The 20,321-nt window shown below is 43.7% G+C and overlaps 4 protein-coding genes across 5 annotated transcripts in view; 2 read left to right on the top strand and 2 right to left on the bottom strand.

The window, feature by feature from the left end:
- Positions 1-8,116, bottom strand: part of fz3 (frizzled 3) — a 114,149-nt gene extending 106,033 nt beyond the window's left edge. The window contains exon 1 of the mRNA XM_070997287.1: positions 7,961-8,116. The gene's annotated coding sequence lies outside the window, so the exon portion shown is untranslated. The remainder of the gene's footprint in view (positions 1-7,960) is intronic.
- On the bottom strand, positions 2,607-3,635 carry LOC118878282 (uncharacterized). Its single transcript, XM_036820205.3, has 3 exons — positions 3,481-3,635; positions 2,950-3,420; positions 2,607-2,891 (listed from the first exon to the last, which is right to left on the bottom strand). Exons 1-3 carry the CDS (start codon positions 3,509-3,511, stop codon positions 2,731-2,733), a joined length of 663 nt encoding a protein of 220 aa, XP_036676100.3. The 5' UTR covers positions 3,512-3,635; the 3' UTR covers positions 2,607-2,730.
- On the top strand, positions 4,214-4,902 carry LOC108015272 (uncharacterized). Its single transcript, XM_017081634.4, has one exon. It carries the CDS (start codon positions 4,214-4,216, stop codon positions 4,757-4,759), a length of 546 nt encoding a protein of 181 aa, XP_016937123.3. The 3' UTR covers positions 4,760-4,902.
- RpL35 (Ribosomal protein L35) overlaps positions 7,508-20,321 on the top strand; it is a 187,574-nt gene continuing 174,760 nt past the window's right edge. The window contains exon 1 of one of the 2 annotated variants that reach the window (XM_070997288.1): positions 7,508-7,523. In XM_070997288.1, the coding sequence (XP_070853389.1) occupies positions 7,521-7,523 (3 nt within the window). In that variant the 5' untranslated portion in view covers positions 7,508-7,520. Of the gene's footprint in view, positions 7,524-15,709; positions 15,715-20,321 lie in introns of those variants that run through there. The other variant, XM_070997289.1, reaches the window with a different exon arrangement.

Raw genomic sequence — 20,321 nt, 5'->3', positions numbered from 1 at the left:
GCTGTGGCAACTGGGAAAAGAGAACATCCCAATTGGGTGTACATTTTAATTTCTTTATTTAAGCAAGCTAAGTCCCCTTTCTACAAATTAATTAGTTGTTAAATGGTTTAGTAAAATGAGAAATGAAATATTTCCCTATTAATGCCCCCTGCAATAGCAGGCTGTGCTGTTTCTAGGGGCAGGTGTTATCATTGTCCGATAACTGCGGGTCATCTATCATCCGTAAATAGTCCGCCCATGACTATCGACTTTTCCGCCCTGGGTGTCAACCGATGACTCTGCAAGTCGCACCCAAAAGAAGTGCTCCTCCGAGAAGTTCACGTAGGGCAGGTCAAGTGGCAAATTATGCACCGCTCTTTTGGGGGTTCATAAATTAAGGACTCCATTCACAATTGCACCAGGAGAAATCTTTTTGAAAACTAATATTTCGTAACTAAGTGGGTATTCAGAACTATCTGTTTGGTACTCACACACACTGTTATGCTTAGGGTCCAGAATTTTGGGCCATGTAATCCTTGTCTATTAACCATTTAAAATATTTATTTCAGTGCATGAAGCCAGAGGGTGAATGCCTTCTTATATTTTTGACACCCGGGCAGGCGGTCAGTCATTAGCAGGGTCATATATTCGGCCTCTTTATATGCATATGAGGGGTGGATATAGTGGACATAGTGGATATAGTCACGAACCCGCAATCAAAGGTGTTTCTAATTTATGAATCAACGCAATTAGCTTCAACAACCTCGCCTGTGTCCAAAATAGCTACAAATATGTGGGCGTGGCCGGGCCGTTGACTCAACATTTGGCATTCATTCGCATTCATTAAGTTGAACCGAGATGACAAACGGTTTCGCCGGCGGCCCATGTTCAACAGATGTAGATGATTGTCGTAAAGTTCGAGGCCACAAAATGAAATCAAATGGGAAAACAAAAAAGGAAACCAAAATGGAAGCAAGGGATATAACACAAGTGTGATGGAAAAAACACCGATTCAAGGGGGAAAAATACGACAATTTTAGTAAAACAATGGCATTGAACATAAATTGAAGTCAAGGCGCTTATAACTTAGCTATAAATGATAATTTTGATCTAAAATTACATACTAGGAAAGGGCTATATAGTTCTTCCATATTAAGTTCTCCTGGATTTTACGATTCCAGTGTTTCCAGAAAACCATTTACTTGCCCGCCAAACACACGTTTGCACATAAGGTACCCGCTGACTAACTTTAAATAGATGACGCAATACGATTGAAAACATGAACAAACTTGCAGGACCTGCGGGATTTTACGCGGCGCGCGGGTGTTGATCGATTCACTTGAAAATTGGAACTAAGTTAAGCCCAGCTTTGGGAAAGCGCTCAGAGCAGAATGGAGAGTTAGAGCGGGAGGTCGAGAGTGAGAGGGCGCGTAAGGGGAGAGCTCTACAAGGCCTCCAAACTTACCGCCTTTAAGCTCCTTTGAACAGTTATACGAGTTTCTGAGAACCAGACGTTTTGAAACTTTCTCTTGATATGAAAACACATACGTAAACACATTTCACAAGAAAAACAAGGTCTCTGTGTCTGTAACTTTTTAATTGGACCTTGGTTCATGGTATTTTATACAGATTCCTAAAATACTAAAATATTCCCCAGCAAGTGGAAGCCACAATGACTGTTCATTAATCAGCCAGCGGGATCTGTTGCACTCGAAGCCGCAACAAAAGAACCATAGAAACCATTGACAGACTCCACCGCAAACTAGACTCGTTTGATTTGAACTCGGGTTGATTAGGGATTCTGATTCTGATTTTAATTAAGCACGAGGAAAGCAGGGAAAGTTATACCAGTCAGCGGCAAGTTTGGGCATTTGTTTCGCCAAACTTGGGCCGCCACTGCGTATGCGTAATGTGTGTAATTCAATAAACTTTCCGCCCGAAAAGGAAACCAAAACGCAGGCAGCCACTTGAATATGCAATTTCAGCCAATTTGGCCTGGCATCCGTCAATTAATTAGTGCTCTGTGGACAGCTAGACAACGAGGGACTCCATACGAAATAACATGGAACTCGGCAATTGTAATTTGAGTTGTTATTACTTCGATTTCTTGGCCAACTTCTCCCTCCAATCCGCGTTGTCTGGGCAATGCCAAGAAACATCGATAGAACGGGGACTGGGAAGGCAGCTGAGAAACGACAGTGGTCATTAGCGGGGACTTTTCCAGGGTCGGCACCGAGGACATTGAACAGTTAATTATACCTGGGATCCTACGAAAATCGAAGCATGGGATCGAGAAGAATGCTTTCATCACTGATAAAAAGTTGGAATAGTAAAGATTAATATCTTATAATGAGTATAAAATGTTTCATTAAATTACATACGAAAACGTAATATTCACTAAAAAACAAATTAAAAGCATGACTTAATTAAAAAATACTTCAATCAGGGTAGAACATTTTAGAAACTAAAAAAAAGATATATAAAAAGCAAGGTTTAAAATCTTTACACAAACTAAAACTGTTAAATTTCACATTTAAAAGTAATGGAACCCTTGTACCGGAATAATTTGTATTTACTCCGATTACAACTATCAGCCCACCAGATGCTTATGCAAAGAGGAAAAACTCTTTTAGTCATGACATGCAGTTTATGTTTTATTAAAATACAAAGTAGTTGCTTGAAAAAAAAAATGGGATGTGGGGTCACTTGCAGATGGAGCTAAGTATGGAACCCCCAGATGTCCTTGACCCCTCAGACCGACCTGGCAGTGGTGGTGGTGCTGCGAGGCGAGGGGGTGGATCGTGGCCTGCGGGTGGTCCTGGGGCTGGTTCGCACTGGCACCCGGATGCACTCCTGCGGCTTGTCGCCCAGCTGCAGCTGGCCACAGCGCCTCCTGTCGGTGCGGAGCCAGTCTGAAAAGGGTTTAAGAGGTGCTTACGAACTCCTAGTACCACCCCGAAAATCACTCACTGTTCCTGGGCTGGCTGTGGCAGTTCTGGTTGCGCAACTGGCAGGTGTTGGCCAGCACCTTGCACTGTCGGCCGTTCCGGCTCCTCACGCAGATGTTCTGGCTCGGCGGCGACCTCTTGCAGACGACGGGGCGTGCGGGACAGGGGTTGAAACAGGGGCGGCGGTGGGCGGGGCCGTCGCCCCTCACGTTGCGGCACTCGATGTCGCGGGTGTGGCGCACCCCCTCGGGCAGCCGGAGCACGTTGGCCAGCATCAGGTGGCAGATGTTCTCGAAGCGCTGGCACTCGCCACGCGGAGTCCTGCCGCACACCTTTGGACTGCCCCTGGAGCAGACCTCCGGGAAGAGCGGGCAGCTCCTGGCGGTGGGACGGGCAGTGGGACGGGCGGTGGGGCGAGCGGTGGTCACCGGCGGACGGCGGGTGCTCGCCGGCTGGGTGGTGCCACCCACCAGGGCGCACAGAAAGGCGATGCCTGCGTGGCAAAATATTTAGATAATTTGAAAATATCTCTGAGCTCTTTGGAAAGACATACCCAAAATGAAAGTCAGTTGATAGCTGCTCATTCTGCCTGATTACTTGTAGGAGTTGCACAAACTTCTGATGTCACTTTAGCCCACACTCTGCACTATTTATACCACGAATCGTTAAACGAAACAAAAGCCTGGGAAGCAAAGCCCAAGAAGAGTTTTTGGTGGCACGCGTGGCTGTAGCTTTTGTCTTAATACTGCGTTATTGTCAAGAGCCATTAACCCAAGGCAATTGCACCTGCTGCACACTTGGCCCCACGTCACTGGAGTCTCGATTACATAATGATGTTGGTTTAATATCGTGAGTTATGTACTCATTACCTTACATTAAGCTTCGCAGCGTTGGAACAGTAATATAATCTAATATATTTCCCCTCGAAGCGTATTCCTTTACCTAACTTACCAAAAGTAATGTTTAGCACCTTGACAAACAGGTGCAAGGTATAAGGCAAAAGTCGGATTCATACTCTAGACTCAGAGTTAAGAGAAGAGACTCGAAGACTCATTTATAAAAATAAATAAAATCAGATTGCCCCAATAATGCGTAAACAACGCACTCCCCATTCATGTCTAGAAACAAAACCCTCGCCAAAACAGAAAACATATGGCGTTTTCAGCGTGCATCTAGAACCCCCATTCGATTCCAGGTGCTATATAAACACGGCCTGGCCAGCCGAAAAGTATCAATCCACCAGTCCCAGTTCCCAGCAACAAAGACCAGCAGATCCCCGAGAAACCATGTCCAAGCTCAGCCTGTGCCTCCTGCTCGTCGTCCTGGCGATCGCCGCCACCCAGGCGGACGACGACCGGCGCCCATGCCTAGGTCGCTGCACCGGACTCTCCTCCGGGAAGAGCGTGTGCATCCGTAACAAGGCGAGCAACTTGTGCACCCGCCTGCCGGCCTGCCGCCTCAGGGAGAAGAACTGCCGCCGCCGGGACAGTGGGCTGGAGCCCATCCGGGAGACCTGCATCACCCGCTGCCGGAACATCCCCGGCTCCAGCGGCGTGGGCCAGTGCGCCTCCAAGCTGCGTCCGCGGCCCCAGAGCCAGGGAAAGCGCTCCTCCTGCCAGAGGAGGGTCTGCGTGGACGACAAGCAGGCAGGCTGCTGGAGGGACCAGCAGGGCGCCTGCATCCTGCAGACCCGCTGCGAGGCCCAGCGGAGGAACTGCGTCCGCGACCAGCTCAACCAGTGGGTGCGGGCCAGCCAGTGGAGCTGCAAGGGCAATGTGGTGGGAGGTGGCGTTCGCCGCTGCCGTAAGAGGCCCATCATCGTCAAGGATTGAGGTTCCCCTGAGGAGGAACCCATCTGCGGACCCCCAACTAAATCCCGGCATCGACCCCCTTCTTAGGCTTACTATTTTTTTTACCCCCTTCTTTCTTGCCCGTGGTGGACCCACACAAATATAGATATTTCCGTAAAACCTTAGTATGAACTTTTTTCCGTTTCAATAAAATCGTAATATTAGCGTAACAAAGTTTAGATGAGCAGGCTTTTTTGCCCGTTGGACCCACATACAAATACTTCTGTTAAACTTTAGTATAAACTTGATTCCGCTTGAATAAAATCGTAATATTATATATACAAAATGTAATTAAAAAGTAACGCAGTGTAGGTGCCAATCTTTTTTTTTGGGATAGGGTACGACGAAAATCCTTTTTAGTCACAACCAACTTCAATTTAATTTGAATTCGGCTTTTAAACATTTTCTTACAAAGAATTTGCTATCCGAATATTTTATTTAATATTATTTTAAATTGACTAGGATTTTTATTTATTTTATTGAAGCTCAAATTAAATTCCTTTTAAATATTCTTCACTTAGTTTTGCTCAAGCCCAAAGCCAAAATATTTTTGTTATTCAGCCTGAGGAATTTCTATTGAGCGCGTTTATTATTTAATGGCCAAAACGTACATAGTTATTTTCCAAATGCACCCTAAGCTGCATTGATTTTTAATACTCAATTGAAACATAAATGGAATGCACAAGTGATTGTGTTTAAACTACCGCTGCAACATTTTCACAGAGAGTGCCGGACATTTTTATTGGTATGTATTAATGGTGCAATTACACTTTAAATACTGCAAAGAAAGTTGATATTGGCCCACCAAATGCGTATGTGTGAGCTTGGCCGTTGTTTTACTTTACGCCAGGTGGTCAGGAAACTAGAAATACAGCACTTGCAGCCCCTTATTTAGCTAAGCGTTCAGTTAGTTGTGCTAATGTTCTTTAATTTATTATTCGCACTTCGCACGTGTGTGTGTGGAGTGTGTTTAAATTTGCATTCAGGCTCAAAGGGGCGGGTGTAGTTTCCATGTTTGCACTTTGCTGGGCCGCAGGACGTGTTGGGGTCGAATGGCCAACATGCCAACAGAATGCTGGGAGTACGACCAGCTGACAGGTGGGCCTTCGCGTAGGTTTGCCCTGCCGGGAAGGATCCCCCGTGTCCTTTTTGCGGCCCACAGCAAAAAAACTTAATACCCTGGCAATTCTGGGAACTGAAATGTGGGTAAAATGCATGAATTCAAAACCGATTTAGATATAATTGCATAAGACACAGAGAAATATCCTATGTATAACAATATTTTTTTAATCTGTCCACTAAAAATCAAAAAAATCTTTTTGGGATTGGTTTGCCCCTCTTTAATTATACTAATTAAATAAAATTAATATGATCGGTTTTTAAAATGTTCGCTTATAGCTCTATATAAAATTGAAATATATTGGTTTGAGAATCTGATTTAGTAACACTTAATTTTCAGTGCAGTTTTAAAAGGACAGGATAACACTTAGTAGGTGGTGCTCAGCAATGTCCCAAGTGGGCGTGGCGCGTGTACTTAAGCCGGGTTAAGAGGGGAGGTCACCGTTTTCCCGATTTCCCGCCCGTTTCGAGTGGCATGCACAAAGCCGAACTTCTCGTGCTTCACTTAACGTAAGCCGGGGAAAATGTCGCGGCAAAAACGAGGGCAGAAAGGGTTAGCCAAGGCCATCTTTTGGTGGTGGAATTTTAGAGAGCTTTCATACCCGTTCACAGAAGGAAAATGTAAGTCAAGTGGCACACAGCGCTGGAAAATATCAACGATGGGTGCATCGGAGTTCAAACTACTTTTCCGTATGGAAATAATGATTTCCCCCAAGTGGTATGATCAAATCGATCCACTGCGCTTAGACATTGAGCCAAGTTTCAGAACCACCATTATTTGCAAAAGAATCCCGTGTATAAATCAATTTCGCAGCTTCATAAAAGCACTCTGCCCTCAAAAGAAATACTTTCTCTAGTTTTAAAATTCGATTCTCCATGCAAAATTGCATTATCAAAAAACGGGAAATTTCGCGGACCAAAGTGCAAATATCGATTCGCTTTGCGGTACCGCAACTCAATTAAAAGGCTCTTTATTTCGCAGCGACTAACCCGTGGACTCTGCTTAACAGGATAACCCCGTTCCCGTTCCAGTTCCAGTGCCCTTCTCGATGGCCCGGGGTCACGTTTACCCTTAACCCACCGACGGAGCTTCCCGATTTGTTCACACACGCCAAATGATAGCCGCGGGGCGCCGAAAAAAGGGCAAAAAAAGGACACAGGCGCAGATAGAGGTCAAAGTATACGTCGGCCTGTCTGAGCGGAGTGCACTGGGAGAAAAGACGTTCAAGTGTAGTGTCCCCATTTGGGAGGATTAAAATAGAAGGCTAATAAATAATTAATTGAACTTATAATAAAAATAATATAATAAAATAATGCGTTTTTATTTCTAATAAACACATTTCCATATTTGTGCTGGAAGAGGCTAGAATAATATGTCATAAAAACGACTGGAAAATCGCTGAAAAATGCCTGGAAGATGTCTGGAAAATAGCTGGAAAATTCACAGTTAAAGGCTAACAAACACACGCAAAACCACGAGCAAAAGGGAAAGATAAGATAGAAGGCCAATTAATAAATTGAACGTACAATACCGGGTGAAAATAATGTATTTTGATTTCTAAAAAACACATTCCCATGTTGGTGCTGGAGGAGGCTATAATAGCGACAGGAAAATCGCTGAAAAATGGCTGGAAAATGCACAGTTAAAGGCCACCAAACACACGAAGAAACACAAACGAAAGAGAAACGAACGAAATGAAAATCTGGAAAATAGCTGGAAAATGCACAGTTAAAGGCTAACAAACACACGCAAAATTACGAGCAAAAGGGAAAGATAAGACAGAAGGCCAATTAATAAATTGAACGTACAATACCGGGTGAAAATAATGTATTTTGTTTTCTAATAAACACATTCCCATGTTGGTGCTGGAGGAGGCTATAATAGCGACAGGGCAATCGCTGGAAAATGGCTGGAAAATGCGCAGTTAAAGGCCAACAAACACACGCAGAAACACAAACGAAAGAGAAACGAACGAAATGAAAACGAACGAATAGAAAACTTTAAATTACACTCATAAAACAGGGATAATCATGTAATATATGTTTTAATAAACACACACATACCTGTTTTAATGCAGTCAAAGGCTTCAAAACGGCATAAAGTGGCTGGAAAATGCACAGATAACGGTTAGCAATCACACACGGAACCACGATCGAAAGAAAATCGCGAGAAAACTAATGGGGCTTTGCGCGGCGCGCGGGTGTGTTGATCGATTCACTTGTAAATTGGAACTAAGTTAAGCCCATCTTTGGTAAGCTCTCTAGACCAGAGTGGAGAGTGGGAACGGGCAGTGGAGAGGGAGAGCGGGGGTTCTGCTGACAGTGTGGGTGAGGGAGGGGCAGATGACTGCAAGAACTGTTCATTGATACATTTGTAAAGCCAAGCTCAGAGGGGGGCGGTGAGTGAGAGAGGGAGGGGAAGCAAGGGAACAAGGTCTACACTGCCTCCAAAAACTAAGCGCTCATTTGGTGTGAGCAGCATATGTAGACATGTGCATATGTATTATATATAATTTCAAAGCTCCAGAAAAAAACCACATATGCAACGGAAAAAAAATATGCGAACGCAAAATGCGGTAAAATAATTACAATTCCCTGCAAGAATATATTTGTTTGTTTACAAGAAGCTTCAATGGAAATAAAAGATAAGTTGAACAGGTTCTTGGATTTGTAATGCTTTGATTTCTCATTACTCTTGGGGGCCTGCAAAGGTGTTAAATTAAAAAAATTACTGCGCAATTTTGTAAGTTATAAAACCCAGTAGACACCTAGACACCGAGAAATTTGCCAATGATTTTCGGACTTCTGATCAATTTTGTCGAGCGAATCGAGAGATTTTCGATTTCAAATACCAGGCGAACAGAAATTTGAGTATGTGGTTGCGCCATTTCTTGAATCATGAAACCCAGTAGACACCTACTAACTTTTATGTTCGCCTGGTATCGATAATAAGGAACTGAATCAATCCGCCCCAAAAGGCGCAAACACAACATTCTCAATCCGCAAAGATCGGCTGCCCAAAAGTGTGCTACAAAATAAATAAACCCTAAGCCAAGCTTTAAATTAAGGAAAACCATTGCATAGTTCTAGGCATTCCGTATAAATATATTAGTATTTTTATATTTATTTTCCCAATACTGTTATACATTTTATTTAATACTTTATATAACTGAATGCAAAGCCACATTAAGGCTTCTGGCTATTTCCCATTATTCAAGTGGCATCCAATATTTGGGAAATAAATAAGTTAATACCAATTAGTTGCAACTAAAGATAATCCATTGTAGCATTCATTGTAAGTAATACGAATGTGCACCACCCTTAATCCCTACCAGGCCGGTCTTGACTTAAACATAAGCCAATATAGTAGCACCAACATTTCTCCCTATCGATTGTGGGTTAAAAAACTAGTCTTGGGAAACACTGAGGACCCAATCGAAATGTAAGTATTATGGACGAATTAGATTAAGATGCCACTTGCTGCCAGTGCGCTAGTTAACAATAATATCTGAAATACTTGAAGAAAGCATCCCACAACGTTGTTCTCACCACACATTTTTCTTTTGGTGTATCGCCTGGTTCTGCCCATGCACACATATTCACATAATTATAAACTGCTGGGCCCAGCGGAAATTGAGGGGCGACAGGGCTGGCGAAACATACACCCAAAAATATTACCAAAATCTAGGGGGTTCGGGCAATACCCAGTACCCCGGGCGTCTCGGGTCCCGGATAGTGCTCGCAATTTAATTTCCTAGGGCAGGACGCACTACAAACAAACTGCAGGATGCCGAATAACTACGTCCGCTGATTGCACCACGGAAATGAAATTAGATGAACACGAGGCAGTGAAGGTCGAGGAAAGCGAAGGAAAAACATCAGGCGAATCCCCCATTTCCACGGTTTCCTAATGAGTTGGCAGTGAAAAGTTGTATGTGACCCGACTTGGAAACTTGTTGACAAATCGTCACCCAAATTTAATTACTTGCAAATGAGTTCGGCAGCGACAGATCACGAGGCTAATTATCTTCCCAAAACAGCTAGAAAACTTGGCCGTAAAGCTAGTATGTCTTCATTCGGAGCTCAGCGTTTAAGCGAGATCTGAAAAATCCCACAATAATCTCACCCCGGTAATGGAGTTCTTTGCTGAGATAATATTTACATAAATATCATAAAAAATGTTTATATTTTGATTAAAATGTAATCAAATGTTTATGCAAGCTAAAAGTCGCTTTTGGTATGCTCTTTTTACCAGCTTTCAAATAATAGGCTAGGCTAACCCAAGTTGGGCTAACCTAAAATGTATAATGTATTTAAATTCAAATAATAGTATGGTAAATGGGAGACAAAACATTTTTAAATTTAAGAAAGAAACTTGGGCACAGGGTATCAGCGCGTTGGTACCTCCAAAGCATGCCTGTTTTTGTGTGATTTCGTAATATTGTGACCGCTGCCTATCAAAATGTCAAATGTGGCTTCATAATACGTTTTGATAGTGGGTCAATTTTTTCTCTTAATTGGATTTAATGTCGGCCTCCGTGCGGTTCGCATGAAAAATGATGGAGAAATAATCAACGGTAGAAATTGTATTATAAAAATAAACAAAACTCATTTTCATATGCAAAGAGTGTCTCGAACCCCTGCCCGCCGAACCCCCTTTTTAGCAGAGGCGTGCGTGCATCTGCATACATTTAAACTTTTTACAAAATTCTTTGTTTATTTACTTAGTTGTGCCCGTGTTTGTTTTCGCGGTTGTCCCCGTTCGTCGAACAATACCGAAAACCAGAAGTTGCCGCAGAAAGAAAAAACAGAGCCAGAATAAAACATTTTTGCATAATTTTTTAATTTACTCTTTCGGCTAAAAATAGCTGGCCAACAAAAGTGGTTGCCAACAAAGGTTTTGATTATTTTGATGCTTTTTGAATCGATCCCTGTCCTCGACTTGGCAAGCAAGACAAATGGCCAACATACGTATCCTTGACTGCATTTAAAAGTGGCCGAAAAGGAACTGCAGCACGCATTTGTCCAAACAGACCGGACAAGATAACAGATGGAGGGGCGCTGGTTCTTAGTGGCAAGTCATAAATGTCAGGAGCTTCTTAGACCCAAAATCACCCGAGATACACGTCCAAGCAGACCTCGGTCCACTGACCAAAAATACAACAATATCTTGAGCCTAGGTATGGGTGAAGACTTAAAAAAAGGTATGAAGGGAGAGTATCTTTTTTTGACCTGCATTGGCAAAGCTATAGGAAACAATACACGCATACCATAGCTAACTACTTGAGTTTTAAAAACGTAGCTGTGTTTAAAAACACCATGACATGAGCACCTAGTTCTTTGGAAGGCCTACCCGAAACTTGCTCAGTGTATTTATTCGACTGACAAATAACTCAAAATGTGATTGATGACGGCCATGACACGCTGACACATATAAATGCCTGCAAATGGAGCACGAGACGCTGCCGCTGACGTGTAATGAGGGTCCGGAATCGGGAGTCCATACATATACATGCGTATGCGTATGGGGATCAGAGCCCCCTGATCCGGTCCCTTAATCCTCCCCGGCACAAAAACCTTTGTTTTGGCAATAGGCGTGCGTGATTTTTGCAGCCGCATCATTACTCAACGTTCTAAGTGCTTTTCCTGGGAAATTCGCCAGCGGGTGGGGCGGGCCGAGTTTAACTTGCGATTATTGCCATTCATTGCCGAGACCGAAGTATGTCAGCAAACCCCCAGGTCCCCGGGACTTCCCCGCCCATGCCCCGCCTTCAAGAACCTCCCCCGAAACTGAGACACAACTTTCCTAGTCGCCGCGGCCAAATGAATGCAATTTGTAGTCCGGGAGAAGATGGCCTCGGGGCTTTCATTTACATTAGGTAATTACCTGGAAAGTCCTCGGCGAATGGCTGGAAAGTGGAAAAGGTGGGGGGTAGTTAACTGGTCCCGCCACGGGCTGACTTCTCTGACCTCAGGCGGGGTGAATCCAGGTGACTCTGTTCGGTCTAATTAGGAGGTCCTGCTTTAAGTGGCGCCACCTTGAACAATTTAGTGCATATGCAGGGAACTCAAGAAGCGAAGACCTCTTAAAGACGTTTTTTAAAATAAAATGGGATACTTTATTTTGATAAAATACGGCTACTCTTGACTAAGCCCATACGTTTTCTAAAACTCTCTTCCTCGTTCCTTTCTCATCTCCTTAAGAGGCGGACGAAACTTTTGTTCTGGCTTATAACAACCATTAGGCAAATAAAAATATGAAATGTGATAAGCATCTTAAGATAAACTCGAAGTATGGGGATGCTGCCCGATAATAAAGCGGTTGGGATGTATTTATTCCCTCGTTTAAAATTGATGTAACAACATGGGGCTTCCTATTCAGATATGCGAGTGCCGGCCATTTGGATCGGTTGACATATGTCCCGCCCCAGGCCCCGAGGACCCAAAGGCGGCTGCTTACTTCATTCGGCTCAAGTTGTTCCGGTCCCAAAACTGCGTATACAAATTGCTGGCAATTTTGAAACATGACCACTAACTCCCACTCCCCCCCCCCCCCCACTCGCATTAGGGGCACCCGTTCCTTTCCCGGAGCGATAGCGATGGCACCACTCGAAAAGTGATGACACTGTCAATTTGGCCGGGCCCCGATGCAAGCGGACACATGTGGGCATGCGGTGGGGCAGCCCCGCCCACCTTTCGACCAGATGATGAACTCTCACCCCACACCGCTCCAGACTACCCCCGATTCACCCGCCCACCTCACTCCAGCCCACCGTCTTCGGTGATGCATTGCAATGACATTTTCATGCTTTATCTGCGGCTGGCCTCGCATAAATTGATGTTTTCAACGCAAGGCAGGGTGGTACGCTGGGACTTGAGAGGGGGATTGCGAGATATTAACCAAAACTAAATTAAGATGGGAAGTTTTTCCAGGATAACCAATAATATATAATATGATTGGATAACCAATATATAATATATCACAAGTTTCTACCAAAATTATATTATTATTTCGGTTAGACGAAGAAAAGTAAGTATATTTCGGCCATTAAAAGTAATTGCTCTAATTAGGTACAAGTTATTAGGAACCAGTATCGTTTCTTATGGGTAGCAGCCCCCTTCGTACGCCCCTGGCCACCCTCACCACACAGCTCAGCCATCGCTCCATAATGTGTCTTGACATAAAAATGCAGTCAATTCTCTTGACAAATTTTACTTTTATTACACGCTTTGTTTATGTGAATTTGTGTACATGGCATTTGCACATCATCAATGTGCGAGTTTTCCTTTTTCAGAAGTGTGTGTACATTGGGATATAAAAGTAACAACACGATTGCCGAGGACAGTTTTTCCTGCTTTTCCTGCTTTTCCTGCTGCTCCTGCTGCCACCATCGACATGTAAACTGTGCACATGACTTGGCAATGCTCTAAAGAAGTCGAGTTTAGTTTTCCGTTCTGCCGTGTGGTCGACATAACTTTGTGGCCAACATCCTGTTGGGCTGGATTGTATCTCTCTTCGGTTCTGATTTTTCAAAGGAGATTGCATTGCCATACCAACTGAACAACATGTAATTCATCAAGTACATGAATTAGCCATTATTCTTGGTTTTATAGATGCATTATTTATTATATTTTGATGGAAAAAGGAAGAAGAACCATAAATAATTTTATAGGAGGCCTACTGCATACGAGGTACATGTGTTTATTTCGACTATTTAAAAATCGCAACTTTAATCTAATTTTCCAGCTCATTAATGCGATGTTACGCCGGAAATTTTCAGCCAATTTGGTTGGAGTTTCCCCAAGTCCCCACTAAATTGCCGCGAGTCAATGGATTTTCGAGGGCCTTTCCGTGACATAGGGAATCGAATCGCATATGATGTTCCACAGACACGGCTCTTTATTGCGACTGCTTACTTTTTCATGGCATACTTTTATGCGCTGCAGCAAATTGTTTTAGACGCGGCGCCGCCCGTGTCCTTGCAAATCCCTCTTTTGTGTGTCCTTTTGCGTACTTATTGGGTGTGTGGGAATCGAATTCGTTTTCCCGGCTCCGACTGAAAAGTAATCGATTACGCGCCTTAGTCGCAGTCGGCACCTGATTAGCATAATTTGATGTGTGAGCGTGCTGCCAAGGACATTTCGGGGGAGCTGGCCAAAGGTGGGGTGGCAGGGCGTTTTCAATCTCGCCAGAAAAGTGTTCGAATTTCGGGGGAGAATGTTTTTAAGTCGGCGACATTTCATCACCAGCAAACGCGACACGCGACAGCTTCATTTTGTGCTTTGCCCGCCCGCGAAAATCACCATTCGAAGTGCCATCCCATTGACGTCAGCCAGTGACAGTTGAAGGGCTGAGCCCAAGTAACACAACATTTAAGGGAAGGCCGATGAACTTTCGGAACTTGTAGGTTCTCCTATTCATAGATAACGTTTGTATATGGACTGCATTAATGGTGAAATGGGTTTCTCTCCATTTGAATATTGATTGATTAACAGGTAGCCCAGCATACTGACGCTGTCGTCTGCTTTTGCAAAACAATGCCGAGACTACCCCCCGCGAAAGGTGGGGGAATCCCTTCGAAGATACAGCTCCATCCCACATAGACCGACTCCGACCCTTTAAAACACTCAACAAGGACATGCGAGCGCCATTAAAGCCGCTCAGGAAGTTGCCGGCCAGCAGAGCCATTATGTTTGATATACGACAATAAGCGCGGATAATGCGTTAAAGGAGCTCAAGCAGAACGCAGGACGCAGGACGCAGGACTAGAGACGCTCGGCCATAAATTAGTGCAAAAGCCAAGTTGTCTGAGCCAAGTCGATGGCTCGTGGCCCAAAGTGAAATTAAGTGCAGGTAAAGTGCATCCCAACCTGCGGTCTTTCTGATCCCATGGATGTTTGTCAAGGTGAACTAAAGTTACCCAAGCTAAATTTGTATCCAGTTTTAAATGAGTTTGCTTTATTAGTGGAAATAAGTTGTAAGTCTGGAACTTTATATAACTTAATTTTGTTACTTTCATATGTGTGCCTGAGTTCATTTCAGGAAAAATATGTACGAACCTATATAATAGTATATAAAATAAGTAGTACTACTACTTTTTAGTAAGAACTTTAAGATCGTTTATCTGAAACTAATTGAAGCTTACCTTCATAACAGATAAACTTCCCTAATCCTGAGTTTCCATTCTGGCTGGCTCTTCTTTCCCAGGAAAGTCCTCTGGAATCGGGCAGTTCAGTAATAGATATATCCACGGCTTAATCCTTTAAGTTGCCAATTACAATGAAAATTGATTTTATTTCGCTGGCTGTCGGTGTTTTTCCTGCTTTCTCATCTCGGCGGCGCCTTTTTTACTTGGCCTTTGTTTTGGTTCAGTCTGCCGGACAGCACCACCACTTGCCACCCACCACCACCACTTGCCACCCACCACCCACCACCTCCCACCGCTCCCCGTCCTTGGCAGGACTTTTATGAAAGCACAGCTGGCTTTCACTTTTTTTGGCTTTCACTCTGGTTTCGGTTGTCTGGTGGCAAAGTGCCGAATGTACATAATGCCAGTGGATTAGGGCTTAGTTTATCAGCGTTTTCACTGCCAATGTCAAGGTCAAGCTCATAAGCGCGTATGACAACAGCCCTAAGTTGTATGTGGCCTGGTTTATTGTGCTTGTGTGTGTGTTTGTGTGCTGGGGTGCACTGGGAGAAGTGAGGTGGTGGATCCTCAACAAAACCCCAGTGAATTATTTGAATGCATTTGCGAACTTCTGATAATAGCCATTTGATAAATGTTTGCCAGAAAATCATTTGGGAAAGAGAAAAAATGTAGATATAGGTTGATTTCCAGAATCCTAAAAGACTATATTTTTGCTGTTCATCGTTCTAAAAAAGGCTCCCTAAAATAATATATCTTATAGTTTTTTCTCTAGTGTACGGAACATTGGAAATAACTTTGGCATTAGCTATTTCCCCGCCTGCAGTCGCCAGCTGCTGAGCCACTTGGTCATCTCTTCGCTCCGGCTATTAACATACAATTATGCCGAAATGCCAATCAAATGCAGACAGGAGCGGAACGGGCGTGCCCCGCCCTAAGGTCCTCCGGCCCAGTTCCACTTCCAGTCGTATTCCGAATCCCAGTCCCCGCCCCCACCCCAGTTGCCAGTGTCCTTGGTCCTTAGCCCTCGACAAGGCCATTTATCGTGGTAATATGCGAACGCGTGCGGGAATCGCTGTCATGATTTAACGATCCCGCTTTGCTGCAATCACAGTATCACAGCCACATGGAGGACCCGACAATAAAAAAGCAAAATAAGGGAATAAAATGCTCAAGTGTCTTCATCGAGAAGCCAAGGCCTGCATATACTTGGGGAATTTGGCTATATGTACTCAAGGGGTTAGCTTTTTCCCCGCCTGCATTTATTTTTAACTTTTTGAATTTCCACACGATAAGAAATCACATGCAAATGTAAAGTCTTATATTTTTGTCCATAGGAATATTGCGCCTTTGTTTGATTTTTTGTATCAGAGGGAATCGTAAATAGATGTTATTAAATAATGTGAGCCACTTTTATCTATTTAATACCTTCCACATTTTTTCAGCCACTTATCCACCAAGTCATTGAAATCTGGTTATTAACCTAATGTGGAAGGGGTAATAAAAGAGCGCCGAAATAAAGTGCTAAGCAGCTTTTATGATTATGACGAAAGGCTTTCCCAGGATGAGAAACAAGGGAGATCGAGAGCACGTGTCCTGACGAATCTGTATGCAAGGACCTGAGTGTCTGTGTGGGTACTCAATTGCGTCTATTTGAGTTACATTTTTCTGTCCAATTCAGCCACTTTGTGTGGAGAAGCAGCTGCACAGTACGACTACAGCCGCTATTGGCAACCAGGTAGATTCTGTAGCTTTTGTAAGCATTCTGAAAGTTCTTCACGGTAAAGGTAAGAACACGTATCCCCAGGAAATCCGTATAAAGAAGAGTTCAGTAATGCAGGATGTTTTGGTCATTCAAGATCTTTAAAGATCCACAAGCTGCTTTTCAAATTGGTATTTCTGAATTAACTATTATATTTATAATTATTTCGTCTTATTTTCAATTTACTATTTAGGTGTTCATGGAGATTTTCGTCGTTACTTTCCGGAAAATCTCAACTTTCGCGCTCTATGCGCAGACATTTTCCAGCGCCAACTGCGTGTGGCAAATTGAAAACTGTTAATGTCATTTGTGATTTGATCACAGCACCTCGTTACTTCGAACCTCCGGCGAAAGGAAAAGCTGCCAGTTGACGTAGCTGATAATTTGATTATTATATGCAGCGGGAAGCTGCACACATACCGGCATTCGAATGTGTGGGTGGGGCCAATCATCAGCTTAGATTTCCATTTTTCCCGTTTGGTGCCGTGGGTGCCATAGATACCCAGTCGGAAGTAAACACCTCCTGCGTCGAATCGCTTCCCGGTTACTTTGTCGGCAGGGACCCCTTCCCTTCCCCTTTCCCTTTCCCCTTTTTACAAAGGACAGGCAGCAGAGCGAGTTATTTTTAAAAGTAAAGTTCAATCGTTATTTCTTTACTCCTTTGAAATGAAATCCCTTGCAAAAGGAAAGAATTCGTTCACTAAGAGTAACCGGTAAACTATTCTTTGCAGATGGTGTTTACTTCCGACTGGGTATGCAAATAGCGATTTCCATCTTTATATGGGCTTTATGTTCGCTAGGAAACAAATTTCGCAGAAGTCAGTTTTCCCGTCGCAATGTCATAAATTGATAATTGAATTAAGGACGGACAAGCTGATGAAAAGAGTAAAATGAAATGGATTCACAGGGGATTTCTTTCTAATTTGACCCTCTGTTCATGCATAATTTCAATCATTAGGTTTCTACTTTATATCAACTTTATGCCAAACTAAAATGGAAACAATGCTTGTTCCTTGGAAATATGAGGTTTATTTGCTGTCATCGTTTTTCTTTCTGCACATTCTATAAACTTTATTTGGTATCCCTTGCTAAAGAGCGAAACGAAGAATTCCAATGAACCACTCTGAATAAGTGGCAGTTGCAAATCAAATTCGGTTATTGCTAGATGAGTTTAATAGAGTTTTCGATACTAACAGTGTTATTAAGAACATGTTTTGCATACATAGCTTTTCAATGGAACAACAGTTTTATACGTCGGAGAACTAGAGCATACTTTTAGACACCCTAATTGGTTCCCTCTCCATTATTCGTTCAAAACAAGAGCATTTATCCATCAATTCAATTCAATGGGTACAGAAGTAATACGCATCAGAAGCCAAGCAATGAGGGTAAGGTCCATTTGAATAATAAGACTTCTGCATTGCTCCTGCTTATTCCCAAGAACCGAGACCACAATTAGGGCCCAGCCAACCGCACGGAAAGTGGCTTTTGTTAACCGAATGGTTTCCATGTCGACCAAGTGTAGTGTTTACTACACATGTACTTGAGTTATCACCGATACCGTATGCAAACGTAAATTTCCCTGGCTTTTTGACTACGTGGTCATTGGTCTACGTGCCAATCCAATTTCCCCGGCACATTGACTGTGGCTTTTCCTCTGCATTGACTCCCTGGCACGCCCTCGATTCGGATTCGAATTGAAAAAAGCACACACTCAGGGAAAACAATTGGGGCACCTGCACCTGCAGCTGCAGCCGAGTTTTCCGAAATGGCAGACAACTTCTCAGAGCCAGCGAAGCGTTTACGTAAGTGGCAAGTACGGGTACGGAGTCGTAAATCGTGGCAAATCGAGTCCTCGGACCACCTAGCCAAGTATATTGATCAAAAATCACGCGAAGAAAATTGCTTTAAAATGCAAGGGCAGCGAAATTCGCTGGGGATACCCAAGATAAAGCCCAGAGATGCCAGGGAACAGGGGGAAAAGCTTATGAAAAGTATGGAAATTTCGAGGGCTGGGGAACCAGGCTCCCTGATGCGGACGGGGCCAATAAAATGCCAATTAAATTGATTTGAAACTCGACGTTTTTTCATACACTTATAAGCGGGTCATTAATGAGCCATAGGAAAATGTATTTTCGTTGATTGATTGACGAGCTGATTGCCAAAAAAAGAGGGAGCAATTCATTAGCATAAATTACCCGCAGAAACCAAATTTAAAAGAAAGCCACCGGCGAAGCTTAAATGCCCTTTGAATTTTCAGCTTGGCATTCTGCACATGATCTGTAATACACAATGTTTAAATTCAAGTCACTCTTTCAACTAATTATGAAAAGCCTCTATCAAAGCAGCATATGTTAGTACATCAAAAGGTATACTGCAGAACAGAGTTTACAATGAGCTTAGTGGCAATACAAGAGGCTTCGCCTTCGAATCCCCGGCAAACAAGGACCTGGGACACAAGGAGACGCACACAACCCAAGAGATATTTAAAGGATGGAGCAGGGACATCCTGTTGCACTTGGACCATTTGATTGATGGCGTTGGCACTTGAGTGCACAAGATAATCATTTATAAGGCGCATAAATGTCCTATTCCGTGTGGGGCAAAACTAGACAGACGGAGGGAAAATGGGGAAAGTGGGGAAAGCTGGGGAGCCCAGGGGTGGTTGCCTTAGCCCTCGCCAGATGGCGGCGGCTGCAGAAAAAGCACCCAAATATGAAGCGAACGTAGGATTCAAATTCGCTCTGTACCTCAGATATCCGAGGTCGTTGCTACTTCGGGAGGTGTTTTCTGGGGTGTTCTGGGGTGTTTCGGGGCTCTTGGTCTCGTCACGTCAGCTGCAGAGTCTGACAGCCACTGCACGAAATTTGCATTCAAATCGAGCGGTGTATCTGGGCAACCCTGTATCTGACAGATTCCCAGCTGGCACACTCCTTTGTCGAGGATGAGAAATGGCTCCCGTCTGAATGTCTTCCAAGGGCCTGCGATTAATTATCCCCGTGCTCGCAAGCGGTTACTCCAACTTCCGACTAATTGGCCAACTTATCGCCGACTTTGTCATCCTTTAGCAGATTAGAATGAATCCCCACAAGGGTGAGAGAAGTTCCGGTTATGTGTATCTTCTATAGTGTTATAGGAAGTTATTCAGTCACTATAAGTTGATCATTTTTCAAACTAATCAATTCCTTCGACTAATGGCCCCTGTCCTGGTCTAAGATCCATTAAATTTGCTTTATCTTTCCATTAAGTAAGTGGCAGCCAGAGCACTTCCATGAAGCTCGCACGCCGCTCCCTGGGTCCTGCACCCCATTACCCTGTCGCCAAAGCAAACAAAACTCGCTGATGCAGCAGCTGCCAATTACGGCGACGGCTCTTCTAATTAGATGCACCCACATTTCCCAATCGCAGCCCCCTCATCCATGACATGGGGGAAATCGAGTGAAAGCGAAAGCGAGCCCCAGCCAGCCAATAAGTTTCACTAAACAGTTCGCTGTCAGCAGAGTGCAATTGAATATCA

Source organism: Drosophila suzukii, chromosome X, assembly GCF_043229965.1.
Source record: "Drosophila suzukii chromosome X, CBGP_Dsuzu_IsoJpt1.0, whole genome shotgun sequence".
NCBI classification, from domain to species: Eukaryota; Metazoa; Arthropoda; class Insecta; order Diptera; family Drosophilidae; genus Drosophila; species Drosophila suzukii.
Note: the sequence above shows the minus strand (reverse complement) of the source record. Positions and strands in the feature narration are given on the sequence as shown.

Coding starts and splice junctions, on each gene's coding strand:
- LOC118878282 (XM_036820205.3), bottom strand. CDS start 3,511: ATGAGCAGCTATCAACTGACTTTCATTTTGG. Junction 3,421..3,480: donor TCAACTGACTTTCATTTTGG/GTATGTCTTTCC, acceptor TTTGCCACGCAG/GCATCGCCTTTCTGTGCGCC. Junction 2,892..2,949: donor CCACAGCCAGCCCAGGAACA/GTGAGTGATTTT, acceptor AACCCTTTTCAG/ACTGGCTCCGCACCGACAGG.
- LOC108015272 (XM_017081634.4), top strand. CDS start 4,214: ATGTCCAAGCTCAGCCTGTGCCTCCTGCTCGTCGTCCTGGCGATCGCC.